The sequence below is a fragment of the Octopus bimaculoides genome, chromosome 6 (genome assembly GCF_046866305.1).
Source record: "Octopus bimaculoides isolate indiv1 chromosome 6, ASM4686630v1, whole genome shotgun sequence".
Lineage (NCBI taxonomy): Eukaryota > Metazoa > Mollusca > Cephalopoda > Octopoda > Octopodidae > Octopus > Octopus bimaculoides.
Genome location: NC_142933.1, coordinates 32,840,187 through 32,865,801, shown reverse-complemented (window position 1 = coordinate 32,865,801; position 25,615 = coordinate 32,840,187). Strand labels below are relative to the sequence as shown.

Sequence of the window (25,615 nt, the reverse complement as noted above, 5' to 3'; positions counted from 1 at the left end):
GAGGTACAGAGGAACTGGACAGATATACCAGTATTAGTATCATAACATAGAGTGGAGGATATAATGATGGACGATTGTGGTTATGTACAGACGGAGGAACCAGAGGAAATGCCTAGCCCGGACGGTTCAGGTCTGGGGCATAAACAAGTAAATACCAATAAGAAAAAGTGGCATGTAGTAACATATTTAAAAAGTACCGCCACATAACGGAAAATAACGAAGTTTAAAGGTGCCATAAGGATTAAATTACCAGCTGAACGTTACCCGGAACACGTAAAGTGAGTGGTGATTGACAAGGAAAGGTATAAAAGGTTAAAAGAACTATTTAAAGGTATTGTGAACCCTTTGTCTTAATGCCTGATGAGGATATCCAGTAGCTTTTAGCCCAGGTATCTGAAACTCTGTCCTATATTATATACTTATAGAGAAATTTCTCTATTTACATAATATTGAGGTCTCATTCATTATTTTCTTGTCATAATATTATTATTAATATATATATATATATATATATATATATATATGTGTGTGTGTGTGTGCGTGTGTGTGCGTGTGTGTGCGCGTGTGTGTGCGTGTGTGTGTATGTGTGTGTGTGTGTTTGTGGGTGAGTGTGCGTGCGTGCGTGTGCGTGTGTGTGCGTGCGTGTACGATATTGCCTTTCTTTAGCGCACATTTATCTCTGAAACAATCATCATCACTAATACAACAATTTAATGAACTTAACATTCAGTGGATTTTAAATATACTCTTCATAACAAATTTCTATGAAACAAAAACTTTGAGAAAATCTATGTTTCAGAAACGGCTCCGTTATTGTCGATCACACTGTTAAAACCTCAAATATGTCACTAGTTACTCTGAACAGCACTTTGGAACTCATCGAAAAAAATGGATTGGTGGTTGGAAATATTACTTATGCTGTAACAGTAGTCTCACTAGAGATAATATATGGTAAGTATGTTCTACAAGACTTTAGTAATTTAATTTTGACATATATTATGAAAAAATATTCATGCTTCACCAGAACGGTAGGTCACCAGAGTATACATATCATGCACTTTAATTCCTGTTTATTTTTTCTGTTTGTGGAGGCGCAATGGCCCAGCGGTTACGGCAGCGGACTCGCAGTCATAGGATCGCCGTTTCGATTCCCAGACCGGGCGTTGTGAGTGTTTATTGAGCTAAAACACCTAAAAAGCTCCACGAGGCTCCGGCAGGGGATGGTGGCGAACCCTGCTGTACTCTTTCACCACAACTTTCTCTCACTCTTCCTTCCTGTTTCTGTTGTGCCTGTAATTCAAAGGGTCAGCCTTGTCACACTGTGTCACGCTGAATATCCCCGAGAACTACGTTAAGGGTACACGTGTCTGTGGAGTGCTCAGCCACTTGCACGTTAATTTCACGAGACATACAAGAAAACTGGACGAAAACAAACATGGATGGTCGTTGAATCAGAACGAGAGGAAAATAGTGAACGCTGAAAGATTTTTTTTTTTTTTTGAAAAGAGAATAGATAGAAGAGAAACAGAAAAACACGTTCGTTCTTTTAAACCTTCGTGCAGGAAAAAAAAGATGGTCAGATGAGGAAAAGAAAGATGGACGATGGTTAGGCGTGAGCAACAAGGGAGAAAAAGAGAAAGAGGGGAGAGAGAGGCAGATAGAAAAGGGTGAAGGAGGGAGGGGAGAAAAAAGGGAATTAAAGAAGGATGAAGGAAGAAAACAGTATAGAATAGAGTGTTGCATCAAAAAGGTGAAAATAAACTTAATTGGAAATGGATGCGTCATGTGTACGTCTCCAAATGAGCATGGATTAAGAACCGGTACACAAATGTCTTTCGTATGAAAGGATTATCCCCTTTCACACCAGCTTACTAAAGTGATATAATAATGATGTAATACATTCAAAGCAATATCCTGCAGCCGACATAACAGATTCAAGTTGAAACCCCAGAATAAATACAATACATTGTCTGAAATTAATAAATCCCTTCTATGGATAATTGTATCAAATTTTGGACACTTTAGAGACAGTAGGTCGTTTTCATCATATTTATAAGATCTGGTGTCACTAAAGAGGGAACACATTATTTCTTTCCATTTTGTATTATGTGAAAACATGTAGGTAATTACAAACGCGCGCGTGTGTGTGTGTACGTGTGTGCGTGCGTGCGTGCGTGTATGTAATATAGAACTGGTCAGTACTGAAAGCAATGCCATCTTAATTCCCTATGGAGAAATAAACTGGAGACAAACTTATGTGTCTAAAAGTGTTGACTCTTTTATCTCTGGTGACAAAAATCTAGGCACAAAAGAAAAATGTTGTACTGCAGAGTATGGCAATAAATGGTGTTGGGGTGAGGGACGAAAGAACTGAATGGTGTGAAATGGGTTGAAATGAAATTGAAGTAAGGGTAGCATCAGTGAAGGAAGAGAAAGAGGCAGAGAGAGAGAGAGAGATAGAGAGAGAGAGAGAGAGATAAAGAGAGAGAGAGACAAACAGACAGAGAGACAGATAGATAGATGTATTTAAGGCACACAGTTTAGCCATCTCGCCACAGTCGTAAATTTTATCTATCTATCTATCTATCTATCTATCTATCTATCTATCTATCTATCTATCTATCTATCTATCTATCTATCTATCTATCTATCTGTCTGTCTGTCTGTCTACCTAGCTAGCTAGCTAGCTAGCTAGATAGATAGATAGAGATTTATGGTACTGGTTACTCACACATACACACACGCGTATATATATGAACAGACAGTTTGTGAATTCAGCAAAAAGTTAAGATAAAACTTCCATCATTGATACAAAGGCTTTTACAACTGAGAAGATTCACTGAATATTTTTTGTTTCTTTTTGAGGATATTTTCCGAAAGTTTATACTGAAACCTTTTTGAAGAAATTGTTTAAAAAATTAGCATAGACTAATTTTTTAGTGTTTGATTCAAATAAAAAAAAGCTCGTCAATATTCAAAGGAATATTTAAAATTTGGATTTATGCCCGTTATCCACGATAAACTGTCAACAAGTTATGGGCGAAAAACTCAGATCTTGTGAATTTTCCAAAATCCTCTCCCTTCTCCCTCAGAAAAAGGTCATCTCACCCTGCCGCCGTTGCTATCCGTACATTTTTTTTCATATTCGTTTCCTACACATTAATTCATATCCATTGCACTATGTTTGAGAAAATTTTGTTTCCGGGTAATATTGTAAACATTAACCAATGTTTTAAGTTCTTGCCGAGGGATACTTAATTCTTAATATTTACCGTTACATGCGAGTAGCGTTTCAACAGTTCTTTCAAAGTATTCGTTATACATTTTAATGTTCTTTCATTCATTCCTATTTGTGGGTGTCAGATAAAAACAATACGTATGCGCGTGCGAGCGCAAGTGTAAGTATGCATGTGAATGTTTGTGAGAAAGTTTGGTTATTTTTATATCTCGCGCTGTGTAAATAAGATACAAATATTGTCATCATAATACAATATCTTGCCTCTCTATTATGTTTTTTTTTCTTTTCATACTATTTTATTTAATTAATAAATATTTAATTAAAATTTGTCCATGGAAGAGGAACGGTCCAATCCTAGAAAAACTGGAAAATGTTTGAGACAGCAACTACGAAGATTGAGGCAATCTCAAGAATGGAAAGAAGTGCAACGTAAAAGGAACACAGAAAGACAGAGTCAGTTCTGATTAGCGCAATCACAGGAGCGAAGAAAGCAAAGTTTAGAACAAAATGCTGCTCAGCATAGAAATGTCACAAGAACTCTCACAAGAACAACGCGAGCAGATTTTAAGACAAATGCAGCACAACAAAGATGTCTACAAATCAAGAATAGGCTGACTCTTAGTATAGCTCGACAATATGATATAGATGGACTTCTACAGGTTCCCGTTGACGTTGCTCGCTATAGTTTTGGCCTCATGGAAGTGCACTGCCACTACTGCAATGCTTTGCTGTTTATTGGTGAGCGTACTGGAGGAACAGTGAACAATCCCAATTTTGGTATATGCTGTAAATCAGGAATAATAAAAATTGAAAATATCCTCGAGTTACCAAACGAACTTGCTGATCTCTTTCTTTCTAAAAACCCTGAAGCAAAATATTTCAAATGTAATATTCGAGGGTTCAACAACGCAATGGTAGTGTGTTCGATGAATATCTGCGACCACATCACGCTTAACATCTGGCCATCTAAATCCCAGACTGCACCCTACTTTATTATTATGTGTGGGGCAGAGTTGAGCGAGAGACGAACTCAACTCCTTGTAACACCAAAGTTGAACTGAAAGCAAGGATTATGGTAGCATTTTCCAACTTTAAACAAGAACATACAGAAGAAATTCCAACTTTGATTTTCACGATTTATTTACAATCTTATATAATTATAAGATAATATAACATAATGAAATGATAGAATATTAAATGTCCATTCTGATTGAACTAGCACTGTCATGCATTAAACTATGCATTCTTCAGGCTCATGTAATTGTGGTGACATTTATGTTTTACAATTTACAACTGTGGCGAGATGGCTAAACTGTGTGCCTTAAATACATTTGTATAGGCTCCAGAACGTTAATTTTTGCAAACTGTATTCTGACCAATCAGTGTGTGATTTTACTAAATTACCTAAGTTGATTGGTATTTGGCTTCGGTTTCACGGTTTGTTGAACACATCAAGAGACCTGTATTTTAACCCTGACCAAATTAGTTATTGGTGGGCTATTTATTTGAAATGTAATAAGCAACATTTCCCGGGGATTTTTACATTCCAATTATCATCATTATTATATCCTTTATTATTATTAACATTGTTGTTGTTGCTTTTGTTTTGGTGGGGGGCGGTGGAGGTGGAGGCGGTGGCGGCGGCGGTGGCGGTGGAGGTGGTGGTGGCGGCGGCGGCGGCGGCGGCGGCAGTGGTGGTAGTGGTGGTGGTGGTTTGTAGCTGTGGTAATAGAACTTTATACCCCAAAATAAAATAATATCTGACATCTTTGAGTAAAAATCTAGCAACAAGCGTTCGGAAAATATATCTCCATTCTACAAACTACACAGTCCAAGTAAAATTGTAAAAAAAAAGTCCCCAGAAAATGAGAGAAAGGAACTTTATTAATAAATTTCAAACCAAGCTAAATAAACAATAATACTAATTCTTAGACGTACTATTTCTACTGCTACGACTTCTACCACTAACAATAAAACTACTAAAGTTGCTCATTATGATGATAGCAGAAAAATACTAGCTAAGTCAAAAAAAAAGTCAGTAAAAATTATACTATTTTGGGGCTTAAAGTTCTATCATCGTAGCTACTCCAACCATCACCACCACCACCACCACCACCACCACCAACAACAACAACAATAATAAAGGATATGATAATGATGATAATTGAAATGTAAAAATCACCGGGAGATGTTTATTACATTTCAAATAAATAGCCCACCGATTACTAATTTGGTCAGGGTCAAAATACAGGTCTCTTGATGTGTTCAACAAACCGTGAAACCGAAACCAAATACCAATCAACTTAGGTAATTTAGTAAAATCACACACTGATTGGTCAGAATACAGTTTGCAAAAATTAATATTCTAGATCCTATACAAATGTATTTAAGGCACACAGTTTAGCCATCTCACCACAGGTGTAACTTGTAAAACATAAATGTCACCACAATTACATGAGCCTGAAGAATGCATAGTTTAATGCATGACAGTGCTAGTTCAATCAGAATGGACATTTAATATTCTATCATTTCATTATATTATATCATCGTATATTATATTATTATAAAATTGTAAATAAATTATGATTTCTTAGATTATAATATATATATATGTATGTATGTATGTATGTATGTATGTATGTATGTATGTGTGTGTGTGTACATATAAACACGTATTCCATACACACACACACATACATATATATACACACACACACACACATATATATATATATATATAGGAATTATACATGTATGCGTGTATATGCATATGTGTGTGTGTGTATGAATGTATGTATAACATGCATAGTGAAACACGCACGCTAACACTCACACGAAATACATTTGTGTCAGTATGTGTTTCTCTGTGTGTAAGTGTGTATGGGTGGGAAGCTGTTGTCATTCTTGTCTAACCAGTTTCTCTTCTCTCCGACCTTTATTGAATGGAAAGTACTTCAGCTCTGCAGAGGATGTAAAAATTCAACTGAAAGTGTTTACGCCAGTAAAGTCAAGAAATTCTTTGCGCAGCGAATAATGGATCTGCCCAGAAGTTTGCAGATGGTGCAGGAACAAAACAATATTTATATCCTTAATAGAAGAAATCAATTTGAGTTTAAAGCCTGTTTCTTGTTTCCACTTTAAAAAAATGAACACAGATTTTATGCATGCACTCACATACATATATTCATAGTCAGGCACATACATACACGCACACACATGTATACATTAATATGTGTATAAATATACATACACATGCAAGCATGAACTCCGTATATATAAATATGTGTGTGTGTGTGTGTGTATGTATAATACACACAGACGATAAAACAGAAGAATGTATATCTGTGAGTATCAATATGTGTGTTTGTGCGTGTGTGTGTGTGGAGAACTATTGGTATTCATGCGCAGACCTATGTCAGAAAACAATTTGATAAGTGACCCAACAGCGACACGCGATACAAACTTTACAGTCAGGCCTTTTAGAGAGTGATATATATTGTGATGTTTGATAGTTTGTAGACATTTCAACGTTCATTTTCTTTCTCATTTCTACTTTTATTTACTACGACCTTTCTGTCTTTAGTTATTAGACTTTATTCTCTGAAATAGTGTTGGAATAATTCGATCTTTAGTACTTTTGCCACATTTCAAGACAACTAGATGTCTATAGGTATTTTGGACTATAGTTTGGTAGATTGGCTTCATGATCTTATCTTTGTTTTCCAGCTGAAACAACCCAGGTTATGACGACAGTACCAGTGACAAAAGAAGGTAAATAGTGGTTTCTAAATTTCTCACTATTCATTGTCTTTTATTCTTAACGTCTGTTAAACGCATGTTGATTTTGCTCGCATATTTTGAGCCGAAATAGGTCTCATTTAGGATGATTTAATGTTCGAACGTAAGGCCACCAGATTTATACATCACTAAAAATAAAAATAAAATTAGTTGTTTTAGCTATTAGTGACATGCCATTTAATATTGTGTGTTATCTTCGTTGCAAGATTCCAGAATCATAAACGAAGGAAGTAGCTCTTAGCATATAGTTAATTATTGAGAATTAGCCCAGATAACCTCTTTAAGAACATATTCAAATGTTTTCCTTGCTTGATACTAAGCATCTACATGCAGTCTTTTGCATCTCCGTCACTATGCATCTACTTTAGCTATCACAACATCTATTAATGAAGGAACGAATAATTATCATCATCACGACCTGTATTGCCTCACCATTTACCTTCATAAAAGTTTCATAGCTGATACCAATAAATTAACCTTACAAATAAATTATGCCATCATTTATACATTGTATTGCCAACAATACGAAACTTGGGCTATCTAGACTTAGAATTAAGCAATTACCCCAACACTATTGTTCACTCACTAATCTATCATATATGATATGATACATGATATATATATATATATATATATATGTGTGTGTGTGTGTGTGTGTGTGTGTGTGTGTGTGTGTGTGTGTGTGTGTGTACATACATAGGGTGTGATGGGTAACATCTGGCCAGATTACTACCCAGACTGCAACACTATGATTATTATGTGTGGGGCGCAGCTGAACGAGAGACACACAAAACTCCTTGTAACACCAAATATGAACTGAAGCAAGGAATATGGATGTATCCACCAACTTTAAACAAGACCATCTCCAGAAGAGTTTCAGGAGGTTCTGAAGTCGTCTGGAGGCAGTGGTAGAAGCCAATGGCGAGTTTTTTTTAAACAAATGTGTATATATATATATATATATATATATATATATATATATATATATATATATATATATATATGATATTATATTTATCTTATGATATTTACTTTACTTTATATTATACTCATTTATTGTGCTTTTAATTATTAATTTTTCTATATGTGATAGTGGATTTTCATCGATGAGTTCTTGAAACTTGGTTATTTTCCCTAAAACTATATATTTTATACATATATATATATATATATATATATATATATATATATATATATATATATATATATATATATATATATATATATACATATATGTATATGTACATATATATATTTACACACACACATATATATATATATATATATATATATATATATATATATATATATATATATATGTAAGTATATATTATATTAATAATGAAGGTGTTGAATGATTTTAACACCAGTCTGCAAGAAATAGACCCCAAATGGTCTATGAACCACTTAGATTATTTTAGTGATGAATGAAGCTGGTGACTATTTCATAATTTCTGCGTGCTAGATCTCACCTTTAATAACCAAACTTAATGTACCGAATTATGTCATATGACAGAGGGACTGCATTATATGCTTTTCGTATGACCTAAATCTCACAAAATCTGCGCATACCTGCAGACCATAGATTTGGGAAGTACTCTGGCATTAATCACAATGGAATGAAGTCTGAAGGAAAATCAGAGCCAGTCTACTAAATATTAGGGTAGAGGGATTGCTCCAAAAGGAACGAGTATGATTTTTTTTTAATCAAAAGCTGCATATCAATAATATATCAGTCACAAACGCATAATGTGATATATGCATATTATCTGATTCTTTGAGACAACATAGTTCTAAAGGTTGAATACTGATAAAAGACGTAGAAGCATAACTCCACAACGAACAAATCGGTACATCATGCGCGATCCTTCATGAACTCTGTTCACAATTGTACACATTATATTTTCTCCGACAAACAGGTAATTTAACTGCAACTGAATTTGCCTCCCCGTATTAAGCTAGCGCTTTTGAAAAGAAATATTTTTCCCAAATCTTTATCTATCCCCAAATTATTTACACTTGTATAAAGTAAAATACAGATTAACATATTGAATTGAAAATCTGATTATTATTATTATTATTATTATTGTGTTTTTTGTTTTTTAGATTCTTCCGATTTAATTCTCGGTCTTAGTATTGGAATTTCTGCGACAGTTATATTTCTTCTCGTGCTTTTGCTTTGTTTCTGGTTTAGATGGAAAAAGCGAAACGCTAAAGGTAGCACGAAAACTTTGGATCGGTAAGATGATCAATACCTTTTTGTTTTCCTTCTCTGTTAACGGATGAATATAAACGACGAATATTGCTTAACGTTAATGTTTTGTACACAGTATAATCACGTTACGTAAGACCTAGAGAGTACTATACTGAACTAATACTGCTTCTGGTGCTAATAATGAATTTTTATCCAAACTGCTGGCCATTTTACTGCCTATCTGTTGTATTGATTAACCCCCCCCCACCCCATTTTCCTATATCAGTAGAGACCCAAGTTGCCTAAGCATTCGGCTGCTAGTGGATACTTCCTACAGATAACCGAACAAACATGCAGAAATCTAAATATAACAATTCAACTGCCACTGCAAGATGTTTTTCTTGTACTTATATACTTCTGCGATTTTAAGTACTATACATTTATAAGGGATGCTTTTTCGAGAAAACTACTGCTGTTGAGTGGTTTTCTACAGCATATTCTCGTTAAGTAAGATATACAGAATACTATTTTGAACTGATATTCCTTCTGCCGTTAATAACGAATTTTTCACACAGTTTCCCGGCCATTTCTTTTCTACTTTTGGCACAAGGCCCGAAATTTTTGGGGCCAGTCGATTAGATCGACCCCAGTATGCAACTGGTACTTAATTTATCGACCCCCGAAAGGATGAAAGGCAAACCTTTCATCCTCGGCAGAGTTTGAACTCAGAACGTAACGACAGACGAAATGCATACCGCTAAGCATTTCATTTCACCTAGCATGATAACGTTTCTGCCAGCTCGCTGCATTAACTTGCCGGCTATTTGTGACAGCAGTAGTTTGTTAACTATTTTTTCTACATGCATAGTGACTGACATTATCACTGTCTGGCAGTCAGCAATGACCTTTTTCATTTTAGGATAAGCTCTATAGTCAAGGAAGCAGCCTCGAAATTGTCTCACATGTCCGTTGAGTAACACAATTATTCTCCGTGCATTCGTTTAGTTGATTTGTATTCATGCTCAGGATTTTGTTGCGAACATTGCCACATATGCTTCTCATTAACCCCTATAGGATTAAGTGTGAACTGGAGATTTCTAACAAAACTGTCCGAGGAACGGGAACGTGAAACTCTGAGTACCAGTTTTTTGTTATATTTCTGCTGCTTTTAAATAAAGCATATTACTCTACCTCTGGTATTTGAGTACTCTTTTCTCCAGCTTGTTGCACATTTATGTGCTTACTGCGGTATATATATATATATATATATATATATATATATATATATATATATATATATATATATATATATATATATCTGTAAAATATGTGACAATTATTCGGTAGCCATGATAAAACTCCGAGTTTTATGTGTGTGTGTGTGTGTGTGTGTGTGTATCTGTGTGTGTCTGTGTGTTTGATATTTGTAGCCACTTCAACATAGCTGCCGTTCGAACGAACTCTATTGCGATTTTTTCACTCCAAGAAGTCAGCTGGTTAACGATGCAGAGCTGTATACAATGATAAATTGCGAACAGGAGTGTAAATCCCTACCACCTTTTAGCGACAGGATAAGTAGACCAGTCCTGGTTTCGGGCCATTCTGTTACTCTTCAGTAATGGACACCTCGTCTGCTAGCGATATATTCTTTATTATAATATTTATCGGACATAGAGGGGACAATACAGGATATCACAAACAAGAACTGTTCATGGTTTCATAAATGATTTTTTAAAATATGTTGATTTATTTAAATATAATTAAAACTTTTAAACCTTGCCCTTGAAGTCCACCGGCTACAACGTACAATTTTACGCTTTTAGTTTGGGTAGGGGCTTCACTAATATTCCATGCCTAGACAATTTATCACGAACAGGTAAAGCACTTCTATACAACTGTCAGGTCAGGGATTTCTTGTAGTTATCCAGCTACCTCGGCACGAAAGTTCTTTTGAACAGGTTGGCAAACTAGCCCTCATCGGACCCCAGAGTGACTTCTAGGTCGTCATCTCAAATGAACTCTAATAGCCTGCTATAGAATATCGAGGTAGTACTCCCGCTGCCGGCCTTGCTCGCCTTGTGGATTAACACGAGTGCCTGTCGGCATGTTTTTTTGCCATTCAGTCAAGTTACGCAGTTTTATGAAACGGGGTTTAAAATACTCGAAGGAGGCCCGTCGCGAAAGAATGTCTCCGCCAGCGGATTCCACACCCGTTTACCTTCAAAGTAGAGCCAGAGGTGCCTCAGCCTCAGCGCATGTTTTCACATCATCAGTCACGGCATCCCTAACTCACCATTTAGCGGTTTTTGGCAGCAGACAGAGCTCCTCACGTATGGTTTTCTTCCCCTTCACAAAAAGCGGAAGAGAAAGCGTTCCAACTTGCTTAGTCATGAATCAGAGCAAGGAACAAAGGTCAGACGGTAGGTGTTTACAAATGCAATATACATCTGCACCACCTCCACCTTCCCTTTCAGGGATAGCACCCTTCGAGATCAGGTCCGTATTAGGGGCCGCCACCCTCTAGGCCACCTCACTCCAATTTTTCTTCGTCTGGGAATCCGGTCCAAACCAGATTCCAATCAACTTCAACAGGACCTTCCATCGCGTTCCTCACGACACTAGACGGTATCGTCTTGCCTATCCGGGTGCCGAGCTGCAAGCTGATGGACTAGTCCTTGTTATTTTTTTCTCCTACCACAGCCTGGTATCATTTGATAGCATCGTGTACACAAGGTAGCTGAGTTTCATTAGACGCGGTGATGGTGTCGGCATCTGCATATGCAGAAACAGACTTACCACATCCTAGTTCAGTGGGGATACCCCCCCCCCAACAACAACAACTCTCCAAACTCCGCAGCAATGGCTCAAGAGCCACTACGTACAGGAGCGAAAACAGTGGGCACTGCTGACGAACCGAGTGCTTGATGCTAAACAGTACGGACAGGTAACCGATTATCTGGACTGTAGATTTAATACGGCCATAAATGGCAGTGATCCAACTACGAAAATCTGGGCCTAGCCCAGCCGTCAAGAGGACTGCCGCCAGATACTGTTGGTCTACCCTATAAAAAGCTTTACTCAGGTCTAATTGGACCAGTGCCCAACCTTTACCAGATAACTTACACACCTTCTCGGAGGCGTAGTGCACGAGATGGAGTTTGTTATGGATCAACTTGCCTGGGATGGCGCATGTCTGCACCCTCCCAACAAGTTTCTCTGCGACACGCGCCAACATCTTAGCTAGTACCTTTTCCAAAATCTTTAACTCTACGTTAAATAGAGTTATGGGCCTAAAATTGCTAATATGATCTCTCTTGCTCGGGTCTTTTCTGATCAGCGTCACCACTCCTCGTCTCACAGAGCTGGGAATCCTCCCATTCTGCTACCAGTTTGTGTAGACGTAGGCCTGCCAGTGCCCGAACAAGTCCGAAATGCTACAATGAAATTTATAGGGCAGTCCATCCAGCCCCGGCGATTTGTCCTTGGAGCACTCAGCCAGCACCTCTTTGACCAGAGCAGCCGCAATCGGTCCTTCACAGTATTCCACCTCCCGTACCGCGAGCCACGCCCATCGGCGAGAAAAAACAGAGCGAAATGCTGCTGAAAAGCCGTATGCATCTGCTCCTGTCCTTCCATCGAACGCCCCTGTTCGCCGTTAAAGACTTGATAGCGGCTTCTCTGCCTCTCTGACTCTCAACACAACGTGTCCATCCGGCAACATAAAACCCTGTCTCCCCACCGCATGAAGTTTAGCTCTGACTCTGTACACTTCGTGTATGGCTTTGAGATGACGGTAAACAACCGTTTTCGCCGCCACCACTCTGGATGTAGAGCCAAATTACATGGCATCATCTAATTACATAATTAAAGTCCCTTCTATTCTAGTGTTATCTTGACTTACGAATGGTTCGTTTGAGGGTACACCATCACCTATGATTAATAACGGCGCCGGTTAATGCCATCTGTACTAACTCCTTAACCCGGGTACGAAAGCTTTTACAAGTCAAAAGACATCTCAAATTCCCGTTACGGAATGTTAAAGGAGGCAGTTTCAGGGTTTCTCGCACGGAAGCCATGGTCCTGACGATGCGATTTCTGATGGTTTTCAGTGCATGAAGAAGCACGGAGGTATTGAAAATAGCTTTGCTTGTTTGTCTAGGTTTTCCACGTAACTTGCAGCCAATATTCCTTAAATCCCTAGCTACCACAGTCTTTTTTCATTAGTGAAAGGTCCTTAAGTAATCGTCTAACCGTGCCCACACCTCGACCTATCTTCACCGCAACGACATGAAGAGAGGTGCCTTTAACACTTTCCTTGATGATGACAGACTCTTCTTCATCGTTAAGGCCTTTCCCACGCCCCATTGTTCTTAGAGGGGAGATACGCTATTGGTGGAGGTATTACTACGTTTACTAAGAGCTGTAGGTAACGCATGCGTAATGATATCAGTGACTGAAAGGAGATAGCTGCATCATACGTACGCATATGTGCTCCACCGACTTTGTTTCCTTATAACATTTAGAAAAATGGATATTTTTTATGAAATTTTCTACAAGAATGACTGTGTGGTAAGAAATTCGCTTCCCAACCACATGGTTCCGGGTTTAGTCCCACTGCGTAGCATCTTGGGAAAATGTCCTCTACTATAGCCTAGGACCGACCAAAGCTTTGTGAGTAGATTTGGTGAACAGAAACTGAAAAAGCCCGTCGTAAATATATATATGTGTGTGTGTGCGTGTCTGTGTGTGTGTATCTGTGCGTGTGTGCATGTGGTTGTGTGTCTGTGTTTGTCCACCCCACCATCGCCTGACAACCGATGCTGGAGTGCTTACGTCTCCGTGACTCAGCGGTTCGGTATTGGACAACCGATAGAACTGAAAGAAGCTTGTTGTATGTATATATGTGTATGTGTTCTTGTGTGTCTGTATTTGTCTCCCTACCATTGCTTGACAACCGATGTAGGTGTGTTTACGCCCCTGTTTTCCGTTATTTTCCTATGTTTTCCGTTATTTGTGTTCGTTCTGCATTCATAATGCATATCTTACCAGCATTCTTCCCACCTGCATGCCAAATGTATACTTAGGCATATACACTATTTAATATGAGTGAATGACATGAAACCAATTTAAAATATGTTATCTTAAAGATAGTGTGTTTGCACTAGCTGGCGCGCGCACACACACACAAACACACACACACGCACACACACATAACATACAGTGATAGATAGATGTTAAATATTTAAATATACTTATGTATATCAATATTTTATATTTCACAGTGTACAAGTAGATAAAATTCGCGCAAAAAGCGTTCAACGTTTGCAGGGAGAGAGTCTTGATATGAAAGGAGATACCGTACAGTACGATGAAATTGAACTAAATGTAAGCTTATTATTCTGTAACTAAATATTTTTCAGTGTTATGCCGACCTAATTAAATTTTCTTGTAAAGGTGATGTGATGGCAGAAATGCTAGCAGCATTCTTCTAGCGTTACCTTGTGAATTCAAACTCCAATGAAGTCGACTTTACAATCATTCTTCCAGTTCTAATAAAATAAGCGCTAATTGAGTGCTGGGATTAATGTAACGACTTACACTCTCCTTCGAAATTGCTGGTTTGAAGCAATTATTAAATATCCTTGCGAATGCATTAAACTGGTAGAATCGCTCGCTCGTGGACAAAATTTTTCGCCTCATTTCATCTGGCTTTACGATGTGAGCTCAAAATCCGTCGGGGTCAGCTTTGCCGTTCGTATTTCCGGAGTTTTGATAAATTAAGAACCAAGTAAGTTTATAATCAAAAAGGATCCCAAAACCGAGTGTTTCTTTTACTCTTCCAATAATTTACCGAAATGTGTCTTACGTTTATTCAGCGTAATATGGTGGTGATACTACTACCACACACACACACACACACACACACACACACACACACACACACACACGCACACACACACACACATAGACGCACACACACACACACACACACACACACACACACATATATATATATATATATATATATATATATATATATATATATATATATATATAAAACATAATTTAGAGTAAAAAAACACAATTATTTAATTCATCCATGAAAATCCACAATCACATATAGAAAAATTTAATCAGTAAATACAGTAAAAAGACCTATAATAGAAAAAAATTACAAAGTAATAAATATTAAAATAGTAAAAATGACTACACTTGTTTCATAACCATATTTTCAAGTAGAAAATAAAAAAATCAAATAAAAAATCAAATCGATTCAAAATAAACCCTATTTTTATGTTTAGTAATTGTAGTAGTTGTAATTTGTATTGTAAAGTGTGTATTAATTAGTACGATAATATTTTTAGTGAATATTATATATTAATAATTAAATGATACTATGATTTTTATAAAATAAATAATCTAAATATTTTGATTAATTTATTTAATGTAAATATATTAATTTATAGTATTTTAGCTTCTTTCAAGTATATTATCCAATTTACGCATTTTAGTTTTAATTTATTAGACTTTGAAATTATTTAGAATTTAAAATTTTTCAGTAAAAGTTTAGAATACAGTTAATTTTTTATTATGATTACAGCTAAAAAGATTTTGCTTTTATAAAAGAAACTTAAATACATATTTATATATCTCTTTATTCTATTACTTTTTATTACGCCATATTTTCACGTGATTTAATTCTAATAAACGCCAAGTTAAAAGTATAACGTATAAAAATCTTAGTTTAAACTAAAGCTTCGATAAGATAAGTATTGCATTTATTTTCAGTAATATTGTTAAATGATTTTCTTTTATTTATTGGTAAAATATGTATTTTTATATAAATTCATTTGATAAACATATTTGCCGATATATATACATTGATTTTATTATTATTATTATTATTATTATTATTATTATTATTATTATTATTATTATTATTATTATTATTATTATTATTATTATTATTATTATCATTAGTATTATTATTATTATTATTATTATCATTAGTATTATTATTATTATTATTATTATTATTACTATTATTGTATTTTGACCTGGCGATTAGCTATATTTTTGAATAGAATTGATTTTCGATCGATTTGATTTTTTATTTGATTTTTAAAAAAAATTCCTTTGAAAATATGGTTATTAAACACGTGTAGTCATTTTTACTATTTTAATATTTATTACTTTGTACTTTTTTGATTTTTATTATAAGTCCTTTTAGTGTATTTACTTATTAATTTTTTCTATATGTGATTGTTGATTGTCATGGATGAATTAAAAATAATTGTGGTTCTTTTTACTCTAAATTATATATTTTCATTTTATCATTTTCATTTTATTTAGTTTCAGCTCTTGAGCTGTGGCCATGCTGGGGCACCACCAATTGGTGTTGCTACACAATTTTAATTCACGAATTTTAATTCAGGAATTGACATTTGGTGCATGAGAGAGTTTGATGCAGCTACTCTCATCTGCACCTCCTGCCGTGAAGTTGGTTCATCTGGGACACCTGACAGGCAGAGGTCCAACCTCATCTTGAAGACACCTACATCCACCGCATGCAGGTCTCTAAGGTCCTTCGGGAGGATATTGAAGAGCTGTGGACCTCTGAAGCCCAGGCTATTGCAGTATCTTGTCCTACATCTTGATGGCAAATTTGGAGTCCTTGGCACTATGCAATGGCGTCCAGTTCTTTTATTTGTGTAACTTTCGATGCTAAAGTTTTGGACGATTCCTTCGAGTATCTTCCAGATGTATATTATGGCATATCTTTCTCGTCTACGCTCTAAGGAATAGAGTCTTAATCTATTGAGTCTTTCCCAATAGCTTATATGCTGCATAGAGGCTATCTTCGTGTAGCTTCGTTGGATTGCCTCAAGTTCTGAGATTAATTTGACACTGGTTGGTGACCATAGCTGAGAGCAATAGTCAAAGTGACTTGGAACAAGTGTCTTCCAGAGCACCATCATGGTTTCCTGATCTCTAGTTCTAAAAGTTCTAAGAATCCATCCGGTCAGTCGCCTGCATTTCATTAACAATTTAGCAACACGAATATGAAAGGATGCATTATTACTCATGTAAATGCCCAGGTCTCGCACTGTCTCTGCTTCTGGGATTGCAGTCCCTCCAGGTCCGGTGTATTTAATGGGTACTGCATTTAGTTTTGCATGCTGATATTGTGAAACTTAATTTTTGATAAATTAAATTGAATTTTTCCCTGTAAATTTCGAATTTTTTCCCTAATATTATATATATATATATATATATATATATATATATATATATATATATATATATATATATATATATATATATATATATATATATATATATATATATATATATATATATGTATGTATGTATGTATATATATATATATATGTATGTATGTATGTATCGATTGATGTTGCACTGTAACACCTACATTTCTAGAAACAAGGGAAAAAGACCCTTATCGTCACAGACATAGCACAAGTCTATGTACTAACACGGGAGTTTAACACCCACAGCGAGCGAGATTACTATATTGGCAAGCCAATTTTACTTGAAATTAAAGCTCATCAGTAGTATGACTCCATCGCTGATAGTTGAACTATTGATTCTTATGGTTTATTCTGGTAGGTACAATTTGGGTTAGGTTCAGCGAGGGTGTATTACTGCTGATACGCAATATAATACACTCATTCACTGTGGGGCGGTTAACTTCCCTCTCAGTACATAGACGTGTGCTATGCTTGTGACTACAAGGGTCTCTGATGCTTATCTCTAGCAATGAATGTGCTACGCTCACCTTCAAACGCATCTTAATGCTAGTTGATTTCTACCCATCGGCAATTAATAAATAAAACAGTATGTTAATACAATGCTTTTTAACTAACATCAATTAAACGCACTGTTTAATATTTTACATCTTATTTCAGGCTAATGTGAACACATACATGACAATGAAGACGTTGTGAGTAATTTTTATCATTTCTCTTTTCTGTGTAATTAATAGGCGCCCAAGGATAGATTTGTCAAACTTCAGTTTCTCAAGTATTGTTAATATATATATATATATATATATATATATATATATATATATATATACGTGTGTGTATGTATGTATATATATATATGTTAATATAAAATTGAGTGATGTTTCTCTGGCCGTTACGCTTTTATGTTCGTAACTCTTCCTACACCGTTGGTGCAAGGACAACGGAAATCAAACCAGTAACTCCTCTAATTCTAGGGAATTCTTAAGAGGGTCTATTTTTTAAGGGCCGCCTAATTAGGACCCCACTGACCCCCTATTTTTACTGCATTTTAGATTAAATACATGGCAGTAGCGACCAAATCGGAGCAATGGCAATGAATTTCATACCATGAACTCGCAGGGAATATCGTAAAGCGGGTTCAATTTCTGAAGGGTCCCACTGCCCCTACCCTATTTTTTGGCATTTACCTCGCTCTTACGCTTATTGATTAGACTATGATCACCATCAGTGCTTAGCACTTTTTCAGAAATAAGTTTGGGCATTCTAAATACCTTCACGTATATTCAACTCAAGATAAAGAGTGTGGTAGTATGGATATTTATATTTTGTAGTTTATGAAACTTATGTCTGCAATATATATATATATATATATATATATATATATATATACAAGCTGCTGGTAGAAATTTTTATTATATTTTCATGTTTCACTTTTTAAGGAATAACTTTATGTATTAGTGAATAGGCAAACACTTTGGAGAACATAAATAAAATTGTACTTGACAAAAAGATAGCTGGCACATAGGTCGGGTAGCCATCTGAATATTGGAAAGAACTTACCTGTATCATGATGATTCGCTTCGGGTGCCAAAATTACAACATAATGATTGCTGCTCTATGCTCTGAGAACACTGCAAAGGCTGTAAGGCGTAACGTAGACAACTGCTGTGGAAACTACGATAAGGTGGTCACCGGGAAGGGACACAGAAAGCGTTGATCCGAGCCTTGGAACCTGGCATGTGTCGAGTTGATATGAGTGTTGAAGTTGCCACGGTGTAGCTGACTACGTGCACCTGACTAATTCGGACAGCCAAAAGGAACCGCTTGTCGAAAGCTAGACCAAGCTGAGGCATCCTGTTGAGTGGAAGATGATCTGGATCTCCTAAAATGAAAAGAAATTTTGTCGCGACACCCAGACAAAAGGTGTGCCAACAAACCATGTGATACAGTGTCATAAAAAAAATTGTCTAAACTGTGAGGGACTTTCAGTGCGTCTTCCGTGTGGGTGATGTTACCCGCCCGACATTTTTTAACATGCTTTTAGGCTCAATTCAGATGTCTATGTGAAACTATTGGATTTAATGTCAGTTCATAACAGTTCGTTGCTGCTGGAAACACACACCTTTCGAAGCAGAATTCGCTTCCTTACCATACCTCCATAAAAGTGTCAGCGATATTCATCGGAAAAATTCTGAGACTTCACTAGTCCTATATCTACAAACAATAGTCTTAAATAAATGTTTAGTGGTAAGAGATTAAGTAGTTAACGTTCAAAGCAATTTAGTTTTTGACTTTAAATTATATGGGGAAAAAAAGTAATTTTGGTGTGGTGAGTATTTTACCCAAAGTCACTGAATATATGAAGAACATTAGCTGCACATTTTAGTTTTTCTAATATTTCAGTGCAACAAGATCTACACCCATATCCATCATTTGAATATGGTAAGGTGTGTTTGATTATGTTTCAGGTAATATGGAACTCAGCATTTTTTCCTTTTATATTTTACCGTTATTTTTCCTTTCAAATTGCTTTGAATAATTACTGTTTAATCTCTTACGTGTAAGTATTTACTTAGACCTATACTTTGTAAATTAATTAAGTAAACCTGTCACATTTGAATATTATTTAATACTAGGAGTAATTTATACTTTAACATTATCTTGGATATCTATACTTGAATTTCATTTAAGTCACCTGCTCCACCATTTGCATTTCTCAGTCCATCAATTAACATGATACATTATATCGTATATTTCTATTAGTTATGTATCCTTAGTTACTATTTGGCAACGTTTGTATTGAAGTCAGTATTGAAATATTTGATAGTCCAGTGAATGTCCTGTCATTCCCTGTACTAAATGTATTATATATATATATATATATATATATATATATATATATATATATATATATATATATATATATATATATGACCGACAGTATAAAGAATTCTCGATCGGTGTTCTCGATCAATTATAGCCCCTATCAGTATATATATATATATATAATTATATCAGTATATAATTATATGCAATTATATGACTACAACATTAGAACATTTTAGTTCTTATTTCTACCATGTAGGTGCTTCTAATATCCTAGCCATATTCATTGAAAAATCATAGTTTTCCTTTTTGGTAAAACATTGCATACTGCTGTCGATATTAATTTTTTTGTATACATTTCAGTGAGTTGCTAAATCATGCATAGATTTTTATTGTGAAAACATATACTGACAGAGAATTCAGGCCCGAAGCTGTCGAAGTCGAGCCACTCCATACCGATGAGGTAACGGAAATTGCTGAAACTGACCGGTCGTTATAAGTAATTCTCGATCGGTGTTTTCCGTTCGATTATAGTTCCTGTCAGTACATATGTATACAATTATGTGCTTTGACTACAGTATTAGAACATTTTTAGCTCTTATTTCTAGCAATGTAAGTGTTTTTAACACCCTAGTCATATTTAGTGACACATATTTTTCTTTTTTGATAGAACATTGCACACTGATTACTATATATATATATATATATATATATAATAAATGAGTATATGCATATATACGTACATGTATGTACATACTTACATCTACCTGTATATATAGATGCATATCTGGGTACAGGACATTGCAAACAAAACGTAGACAAAGTGATAAACAGAGTACAGAAAACACACATGCCGCACAAACACACGCACACATATATATACAGGAAGCCAGTGTGTAAAGAAATTTCTTTTCCAAAGAATATAATTATTCGTTTATATTTATATAAGGGGCATTACAACAAAATAATGGCACACACTGGACTTCCCAAAATAAACACAGTTAGTACCGAATGCGAGGAAAACAACCAACAGAAGAATACCAACTTTCTTTTAAATAACTCAATTCGGTACTAAATGTGTTTATTTTTGGAAGTCCAGTGTGTGGCATTATTTTGTTGTAATGCCCCTTATATAAATATCTATGCATATATATATATATATATATATATATATATATATATATATATATATATATGGGAGAATGTACGAAAAAAAACAATAACAGACGAGGACAGGTGGTGTAAACAACAAAAGGATGTATTAGTATGACGCTCGGGAATGCGGAAAGTCTTTAACGTTTCGAGCTACGCTCTTCAACAGAAAGAATACGGAGAAAACAAGGAGAAAAACACGGAGAAAAAAAAATTGAATGGTGTTGGTCAACGGTCTATCATAGCTTCTGCTGACCGGAAGTTAGAAAGTTTACACAGGAGAGCTAAGAAAAGGGAGAGATAACAAAGGGGGAGAAAGAACGGTGATCGAAGAACGAGGAGCTTTGTGTGTGTGTGTGTGTGTGAGAGAGAGAGAGAGAATGCTGGTGATCTTGACGTATGCATGTGTGAAAATGGGGAGGAGAGAAAGGAGTTGGTCAGTTGTAGTGTGTGCGTGGTGTGATGTGAGGGTGTTGGGAGGTGGGGAAGGCATGGGTGGAGTGTGGGTTAGGCTGAGGGTGGGGGTAGAGGTAGGGTATGTGGGTAGGGGTGGGGGTAAGGAATTGGATGGGGTGGAGTGGGAAGGTAGAGTAGGAGTGTGTTGGGGTGAAGTGGGATGAGCTTATGAGGGAGGGTTGACGATGAAGGGGGAAAGGGAAGGTGGATATAAGAGAGGGGGAAGGTGGGTATGGGATGAGGGAGAAAGAGAGGAAGAGAAAAAGAGTGAGAGAGAAGAGAGTGAGAGTGAGAGAGAGAGAAAAAGAGAAGAGAGTGAGAGAGAGAGAAAGAGAGAAGAGAGTGAGAGAGAGAGAGGAAGAGAGAAGAGAGTAAGAGAGAGTAAGAGAGTAAGAGTGAGAGAGTAAGAGAGTAAGAGTGAGAGAGGGGAGAGTAAGAGAGAAGAAAGTGAGAGAGAGTAAGAGAGTAAGTGAGTAAGAGAGTAAGAGAGTAAGAGAAAGGAGAGAAAGAGTAGGGGTGAAGAGAAGTGGGAGTGAAGAGAAGTAGGAGTGAAGAGAAGTAGGAATGAAGAGAAGTAGGAGTGAAGAGAGGTAGGAGTGAAGAGAAGTAGGAGTGAAGAGAGGTGAAGAGACGTACAGAGAAGTAGGAGTCGGTGCAGGAGGGGGGAGGGGGAGGAGAGGGGAGAGAGGGTGGTAGGAGGGAGGGTGGTGGAGAGAGACAGGGGGAGGGGGTTAGATGAAGAGGGGAGGGGAGTTGAGCTCATGTGGCGCAAAGGAGCGAGTGATGGATATCAGATAATTTAAATATATTTATTTGTAACAATATTTTGTATTTCACAGTTCAAATGAAGATAAACGTTACGACGAAATCGATCCAGATTGGGCGACAAAGAATAAAGCTACTAACAAAAGTTCCGACGGGTACGAGGAAGTTAAAGTTCATGTAAGTTTATTTTTCTGTAACTAAACATACTTATTGCGATGCCCTTCAATGTTATGACGATCTAATTAAGTTTTCTTTTGAAGGCTGTGAGTTGGCAGAATCGGTAGCATGCGGACAGAATGTTTAGCGGCATTTCTTCTGACGTTATATTGTGATTTCTAATTTCAATTCGGTCAACTTTGCGTTCGTTCTTCAATTGTCGTTGAAATAAGCACCACTTAACCACTGGGATCAATGTAATCGAATTATGTCTCCTCCGAAATTGCTGGTCTTGTTTGAAACAATTATTACATTTTCTTTTGAAGGCATTAAGCTGGTAGAATCGCTAGCTCGCGGACAAAATACTTCGCCAAATTTGTTTGAATTTGCGTTGTAAGCTCAAATTTTGTCGAGGTCGACTTTACCCCCTCATATTTTCGATGTTGCTCAAAATAGATACCAGTTCATTTTTGACATCAAGTATATTTATGATCACAAAGTTTCCAGCCCTCACTATATCGTTTCCTTTTGTGACGAAATGTATCTGCAGATGTTTTATTCAATGCATTGTTCGTTTATACAACATAATATGGTGCTGATATTACTACAATCCTTAGCCGGTCGATAAATTATGCGGATGAAATATCTGATTAATAATATTGTATGTTGTTATTTTATCTTTTACCCGTTTCAGTAATTAGACTGCGGACATGCTGGGGCACCAACCTCAAGAGTTTTTGTCCAACGGATTGACCCAGCACTTATATTTAAGTCTGGCGTTTATTCTGTAAGCATATTTTGTGGTGCAGCTAAATTATGGGGACCTGAACAAAACAGCACCTGTTGTCAGGCAGTGGGGAAGGGACAAATACAGAGTCTCATATTTACATATACGACGGGCTTCCACAAGGGATCCCTTTACCAAATTCACTCATAAATCACAGGTCATCTCAGGGTTATACTTAAAGTTACTTTCTCAAGAAACCGGGAAGAGAGCTTGAAATCGAAGCAACATGGTTGCAAAATGAGCTTCTTAACAACTCACCTATGCTATCACCTATTATGTTTATTTCACTGTCATTTCCGATTGTCATGAAATATTGGATAAAAGCCATTCCTCATAAGACATGCGCGTATTATTTCATTCTTTTTTTTTATGTTGCCTCTACTGTTAGGAACACCGTTTTTCATTATGCTACCATTATTTATGCTAGCAAGTATAGTAAAGGCTTAAAAGTCAATATTATGTCCAACATGCGTTAATAATGTGATTCAATCCCTTTTTAAATTAACTCTACAGAGTTTCTTTAGAAATCAGTGTCAGCTCTGAAAGTTACGTCAAATCGTATACGAACATGTCTACTTTTCTGTCTGCCATCGTACTTCTGGATAGATGTATTCTTATACGAAACGTCGTAAATTTCGGTGCTGCCTCTAGTTTGTATATAAAATTTGTAGAGATAACTTTAAAAGGTAAATATTCATTGCCCGCCCCCACTTTTGTATGACAGCGTGTGATTTGGAGCAATTTTTAACAACTATTTCTTGGGCACTATGTGTCTAGACGGATGCTTCTCCATTTTTTCGTTCGTTGATGGAAACATACGAGGTTTTATGTGTAAAACAGCTCAGCAATGCACTCTTAGAAGATAAATCTTTGGAAACCGAGAAATTGATTAAATGTTTAAAATCTTGGGAAACTTGATAAAAGAAAGGATCTTCGTTCAGTTTACTGAATTTTACAATTTATAAGCTATATTTACTTACTAAGTTCTGCGTTTTGTTTTTCCTACAACACAGTATTATAATCAGTGTAAATTTTGAAGACCAGAGGATACGGCATCGAATGACAACATGGTATAGAGAGTAGCTGTAAAGTGTTCAGTACACAGAACGAAGCATCAGATTGATTATTAGTACACTTTGCACTCCTTTTGATTATTATGCAACGTAACCCTTTGTCAAGATATCAATAGATGCATACATACATATCAAAACTACATACAGGTTTACAAATATAAATACACAGAGACACACAAAAGCACACGTGCGCACATAGAGACACAGACCCATACACACATACACCCACCTGTACATAATCAGATAGATGTTATTTCAATATTTAGTTATATATATATATAAAAGTAGTATATATATATATATATATATATATATATATATATATATATATATGCATATATATATATTGTTGTACTTGGGGATGGTCATATTGCCAGTTTAGCCAATAAAAACACACGCACTGTATATTTGGTGTTAATTTGCTTCAGCTTTATATTACATTAATCTTAATCTTATTTCGGCCAGAGTTCTTTCGTCACACTTCTGTGACCTCATCAGTGGTCCTTTGTTTCCTTCTTTCTTATGTGTGTCTTACCTTGCTAACTATCAGCCATTTTGTATTTTGTATTCCTACTGTATGTGTCTACGCATGCGTGTCCTTCAATGTGTCTGTGTCTTTTGTAAGTGCATGTGTGTATGGGGAGTGTCTGTATCACCTATATTCTCTGTTAATACGTGTTCGTTTGTATTTGTTTTTATTTATTTATTTGTTCTTGTGTGTGTGTGTTTTTTTTTGTGTTTAATTAAATTTTGTTAGCGTATGTAGTATTTAATTCCATTTGTTTATCTATGTATTGTATTATACGTTGTTCATATTATTATTGGTTTATGGGTAACATGTTGTCACATGCTGTGGTTTGTGGTTTGTTAGTGGTGTGTGTTAGTGTTCCATTCTAGTTT

General features: G+C 36.0%; 1 protein-coding gene across 4 annotated transcripts in view; it reads left to right on the top strand.

Moving 5' to 3' along the window:
- Positions 1 to 25,615, top strand: part of LOC128248076 (uncharacterized) — an 82,149-nt gene that overhangs the window by 42,255 nt on the left and 14,279 nt on the right. For all 4 annotated transcript variants that reach the window (XM_089353274.1, XM_089353278.1, XM_089353273.1 and 1 more), the window contains exons 17-22: positions 800 to 951; positions 6,965 to 7,009; positions 9,143 to 9,275; positions 14,513 to 14,615; positions 18,161 to 18,195; positions 22,774 to 22,876. In XM_089353274.1, the coding sequence (XP_089209400.1) occupies positions 800 to 951; positions 6,965 to 7,009; positions 9,143 to 9,275; positions 14,513 to 14,615; positions 18,161 to 18,195; positions 22,774 to 22,876 (571 nt within the window). The remainder of the gene's footprint in view (positions 1 to 799; positions 952 to 6,964; positions 7,010 to 9,142; positions 9,276 to 14,512; positions 14,616 to 18,160; positions 18,196 to 22,773; positions 22,877 to 25,615) is intronic.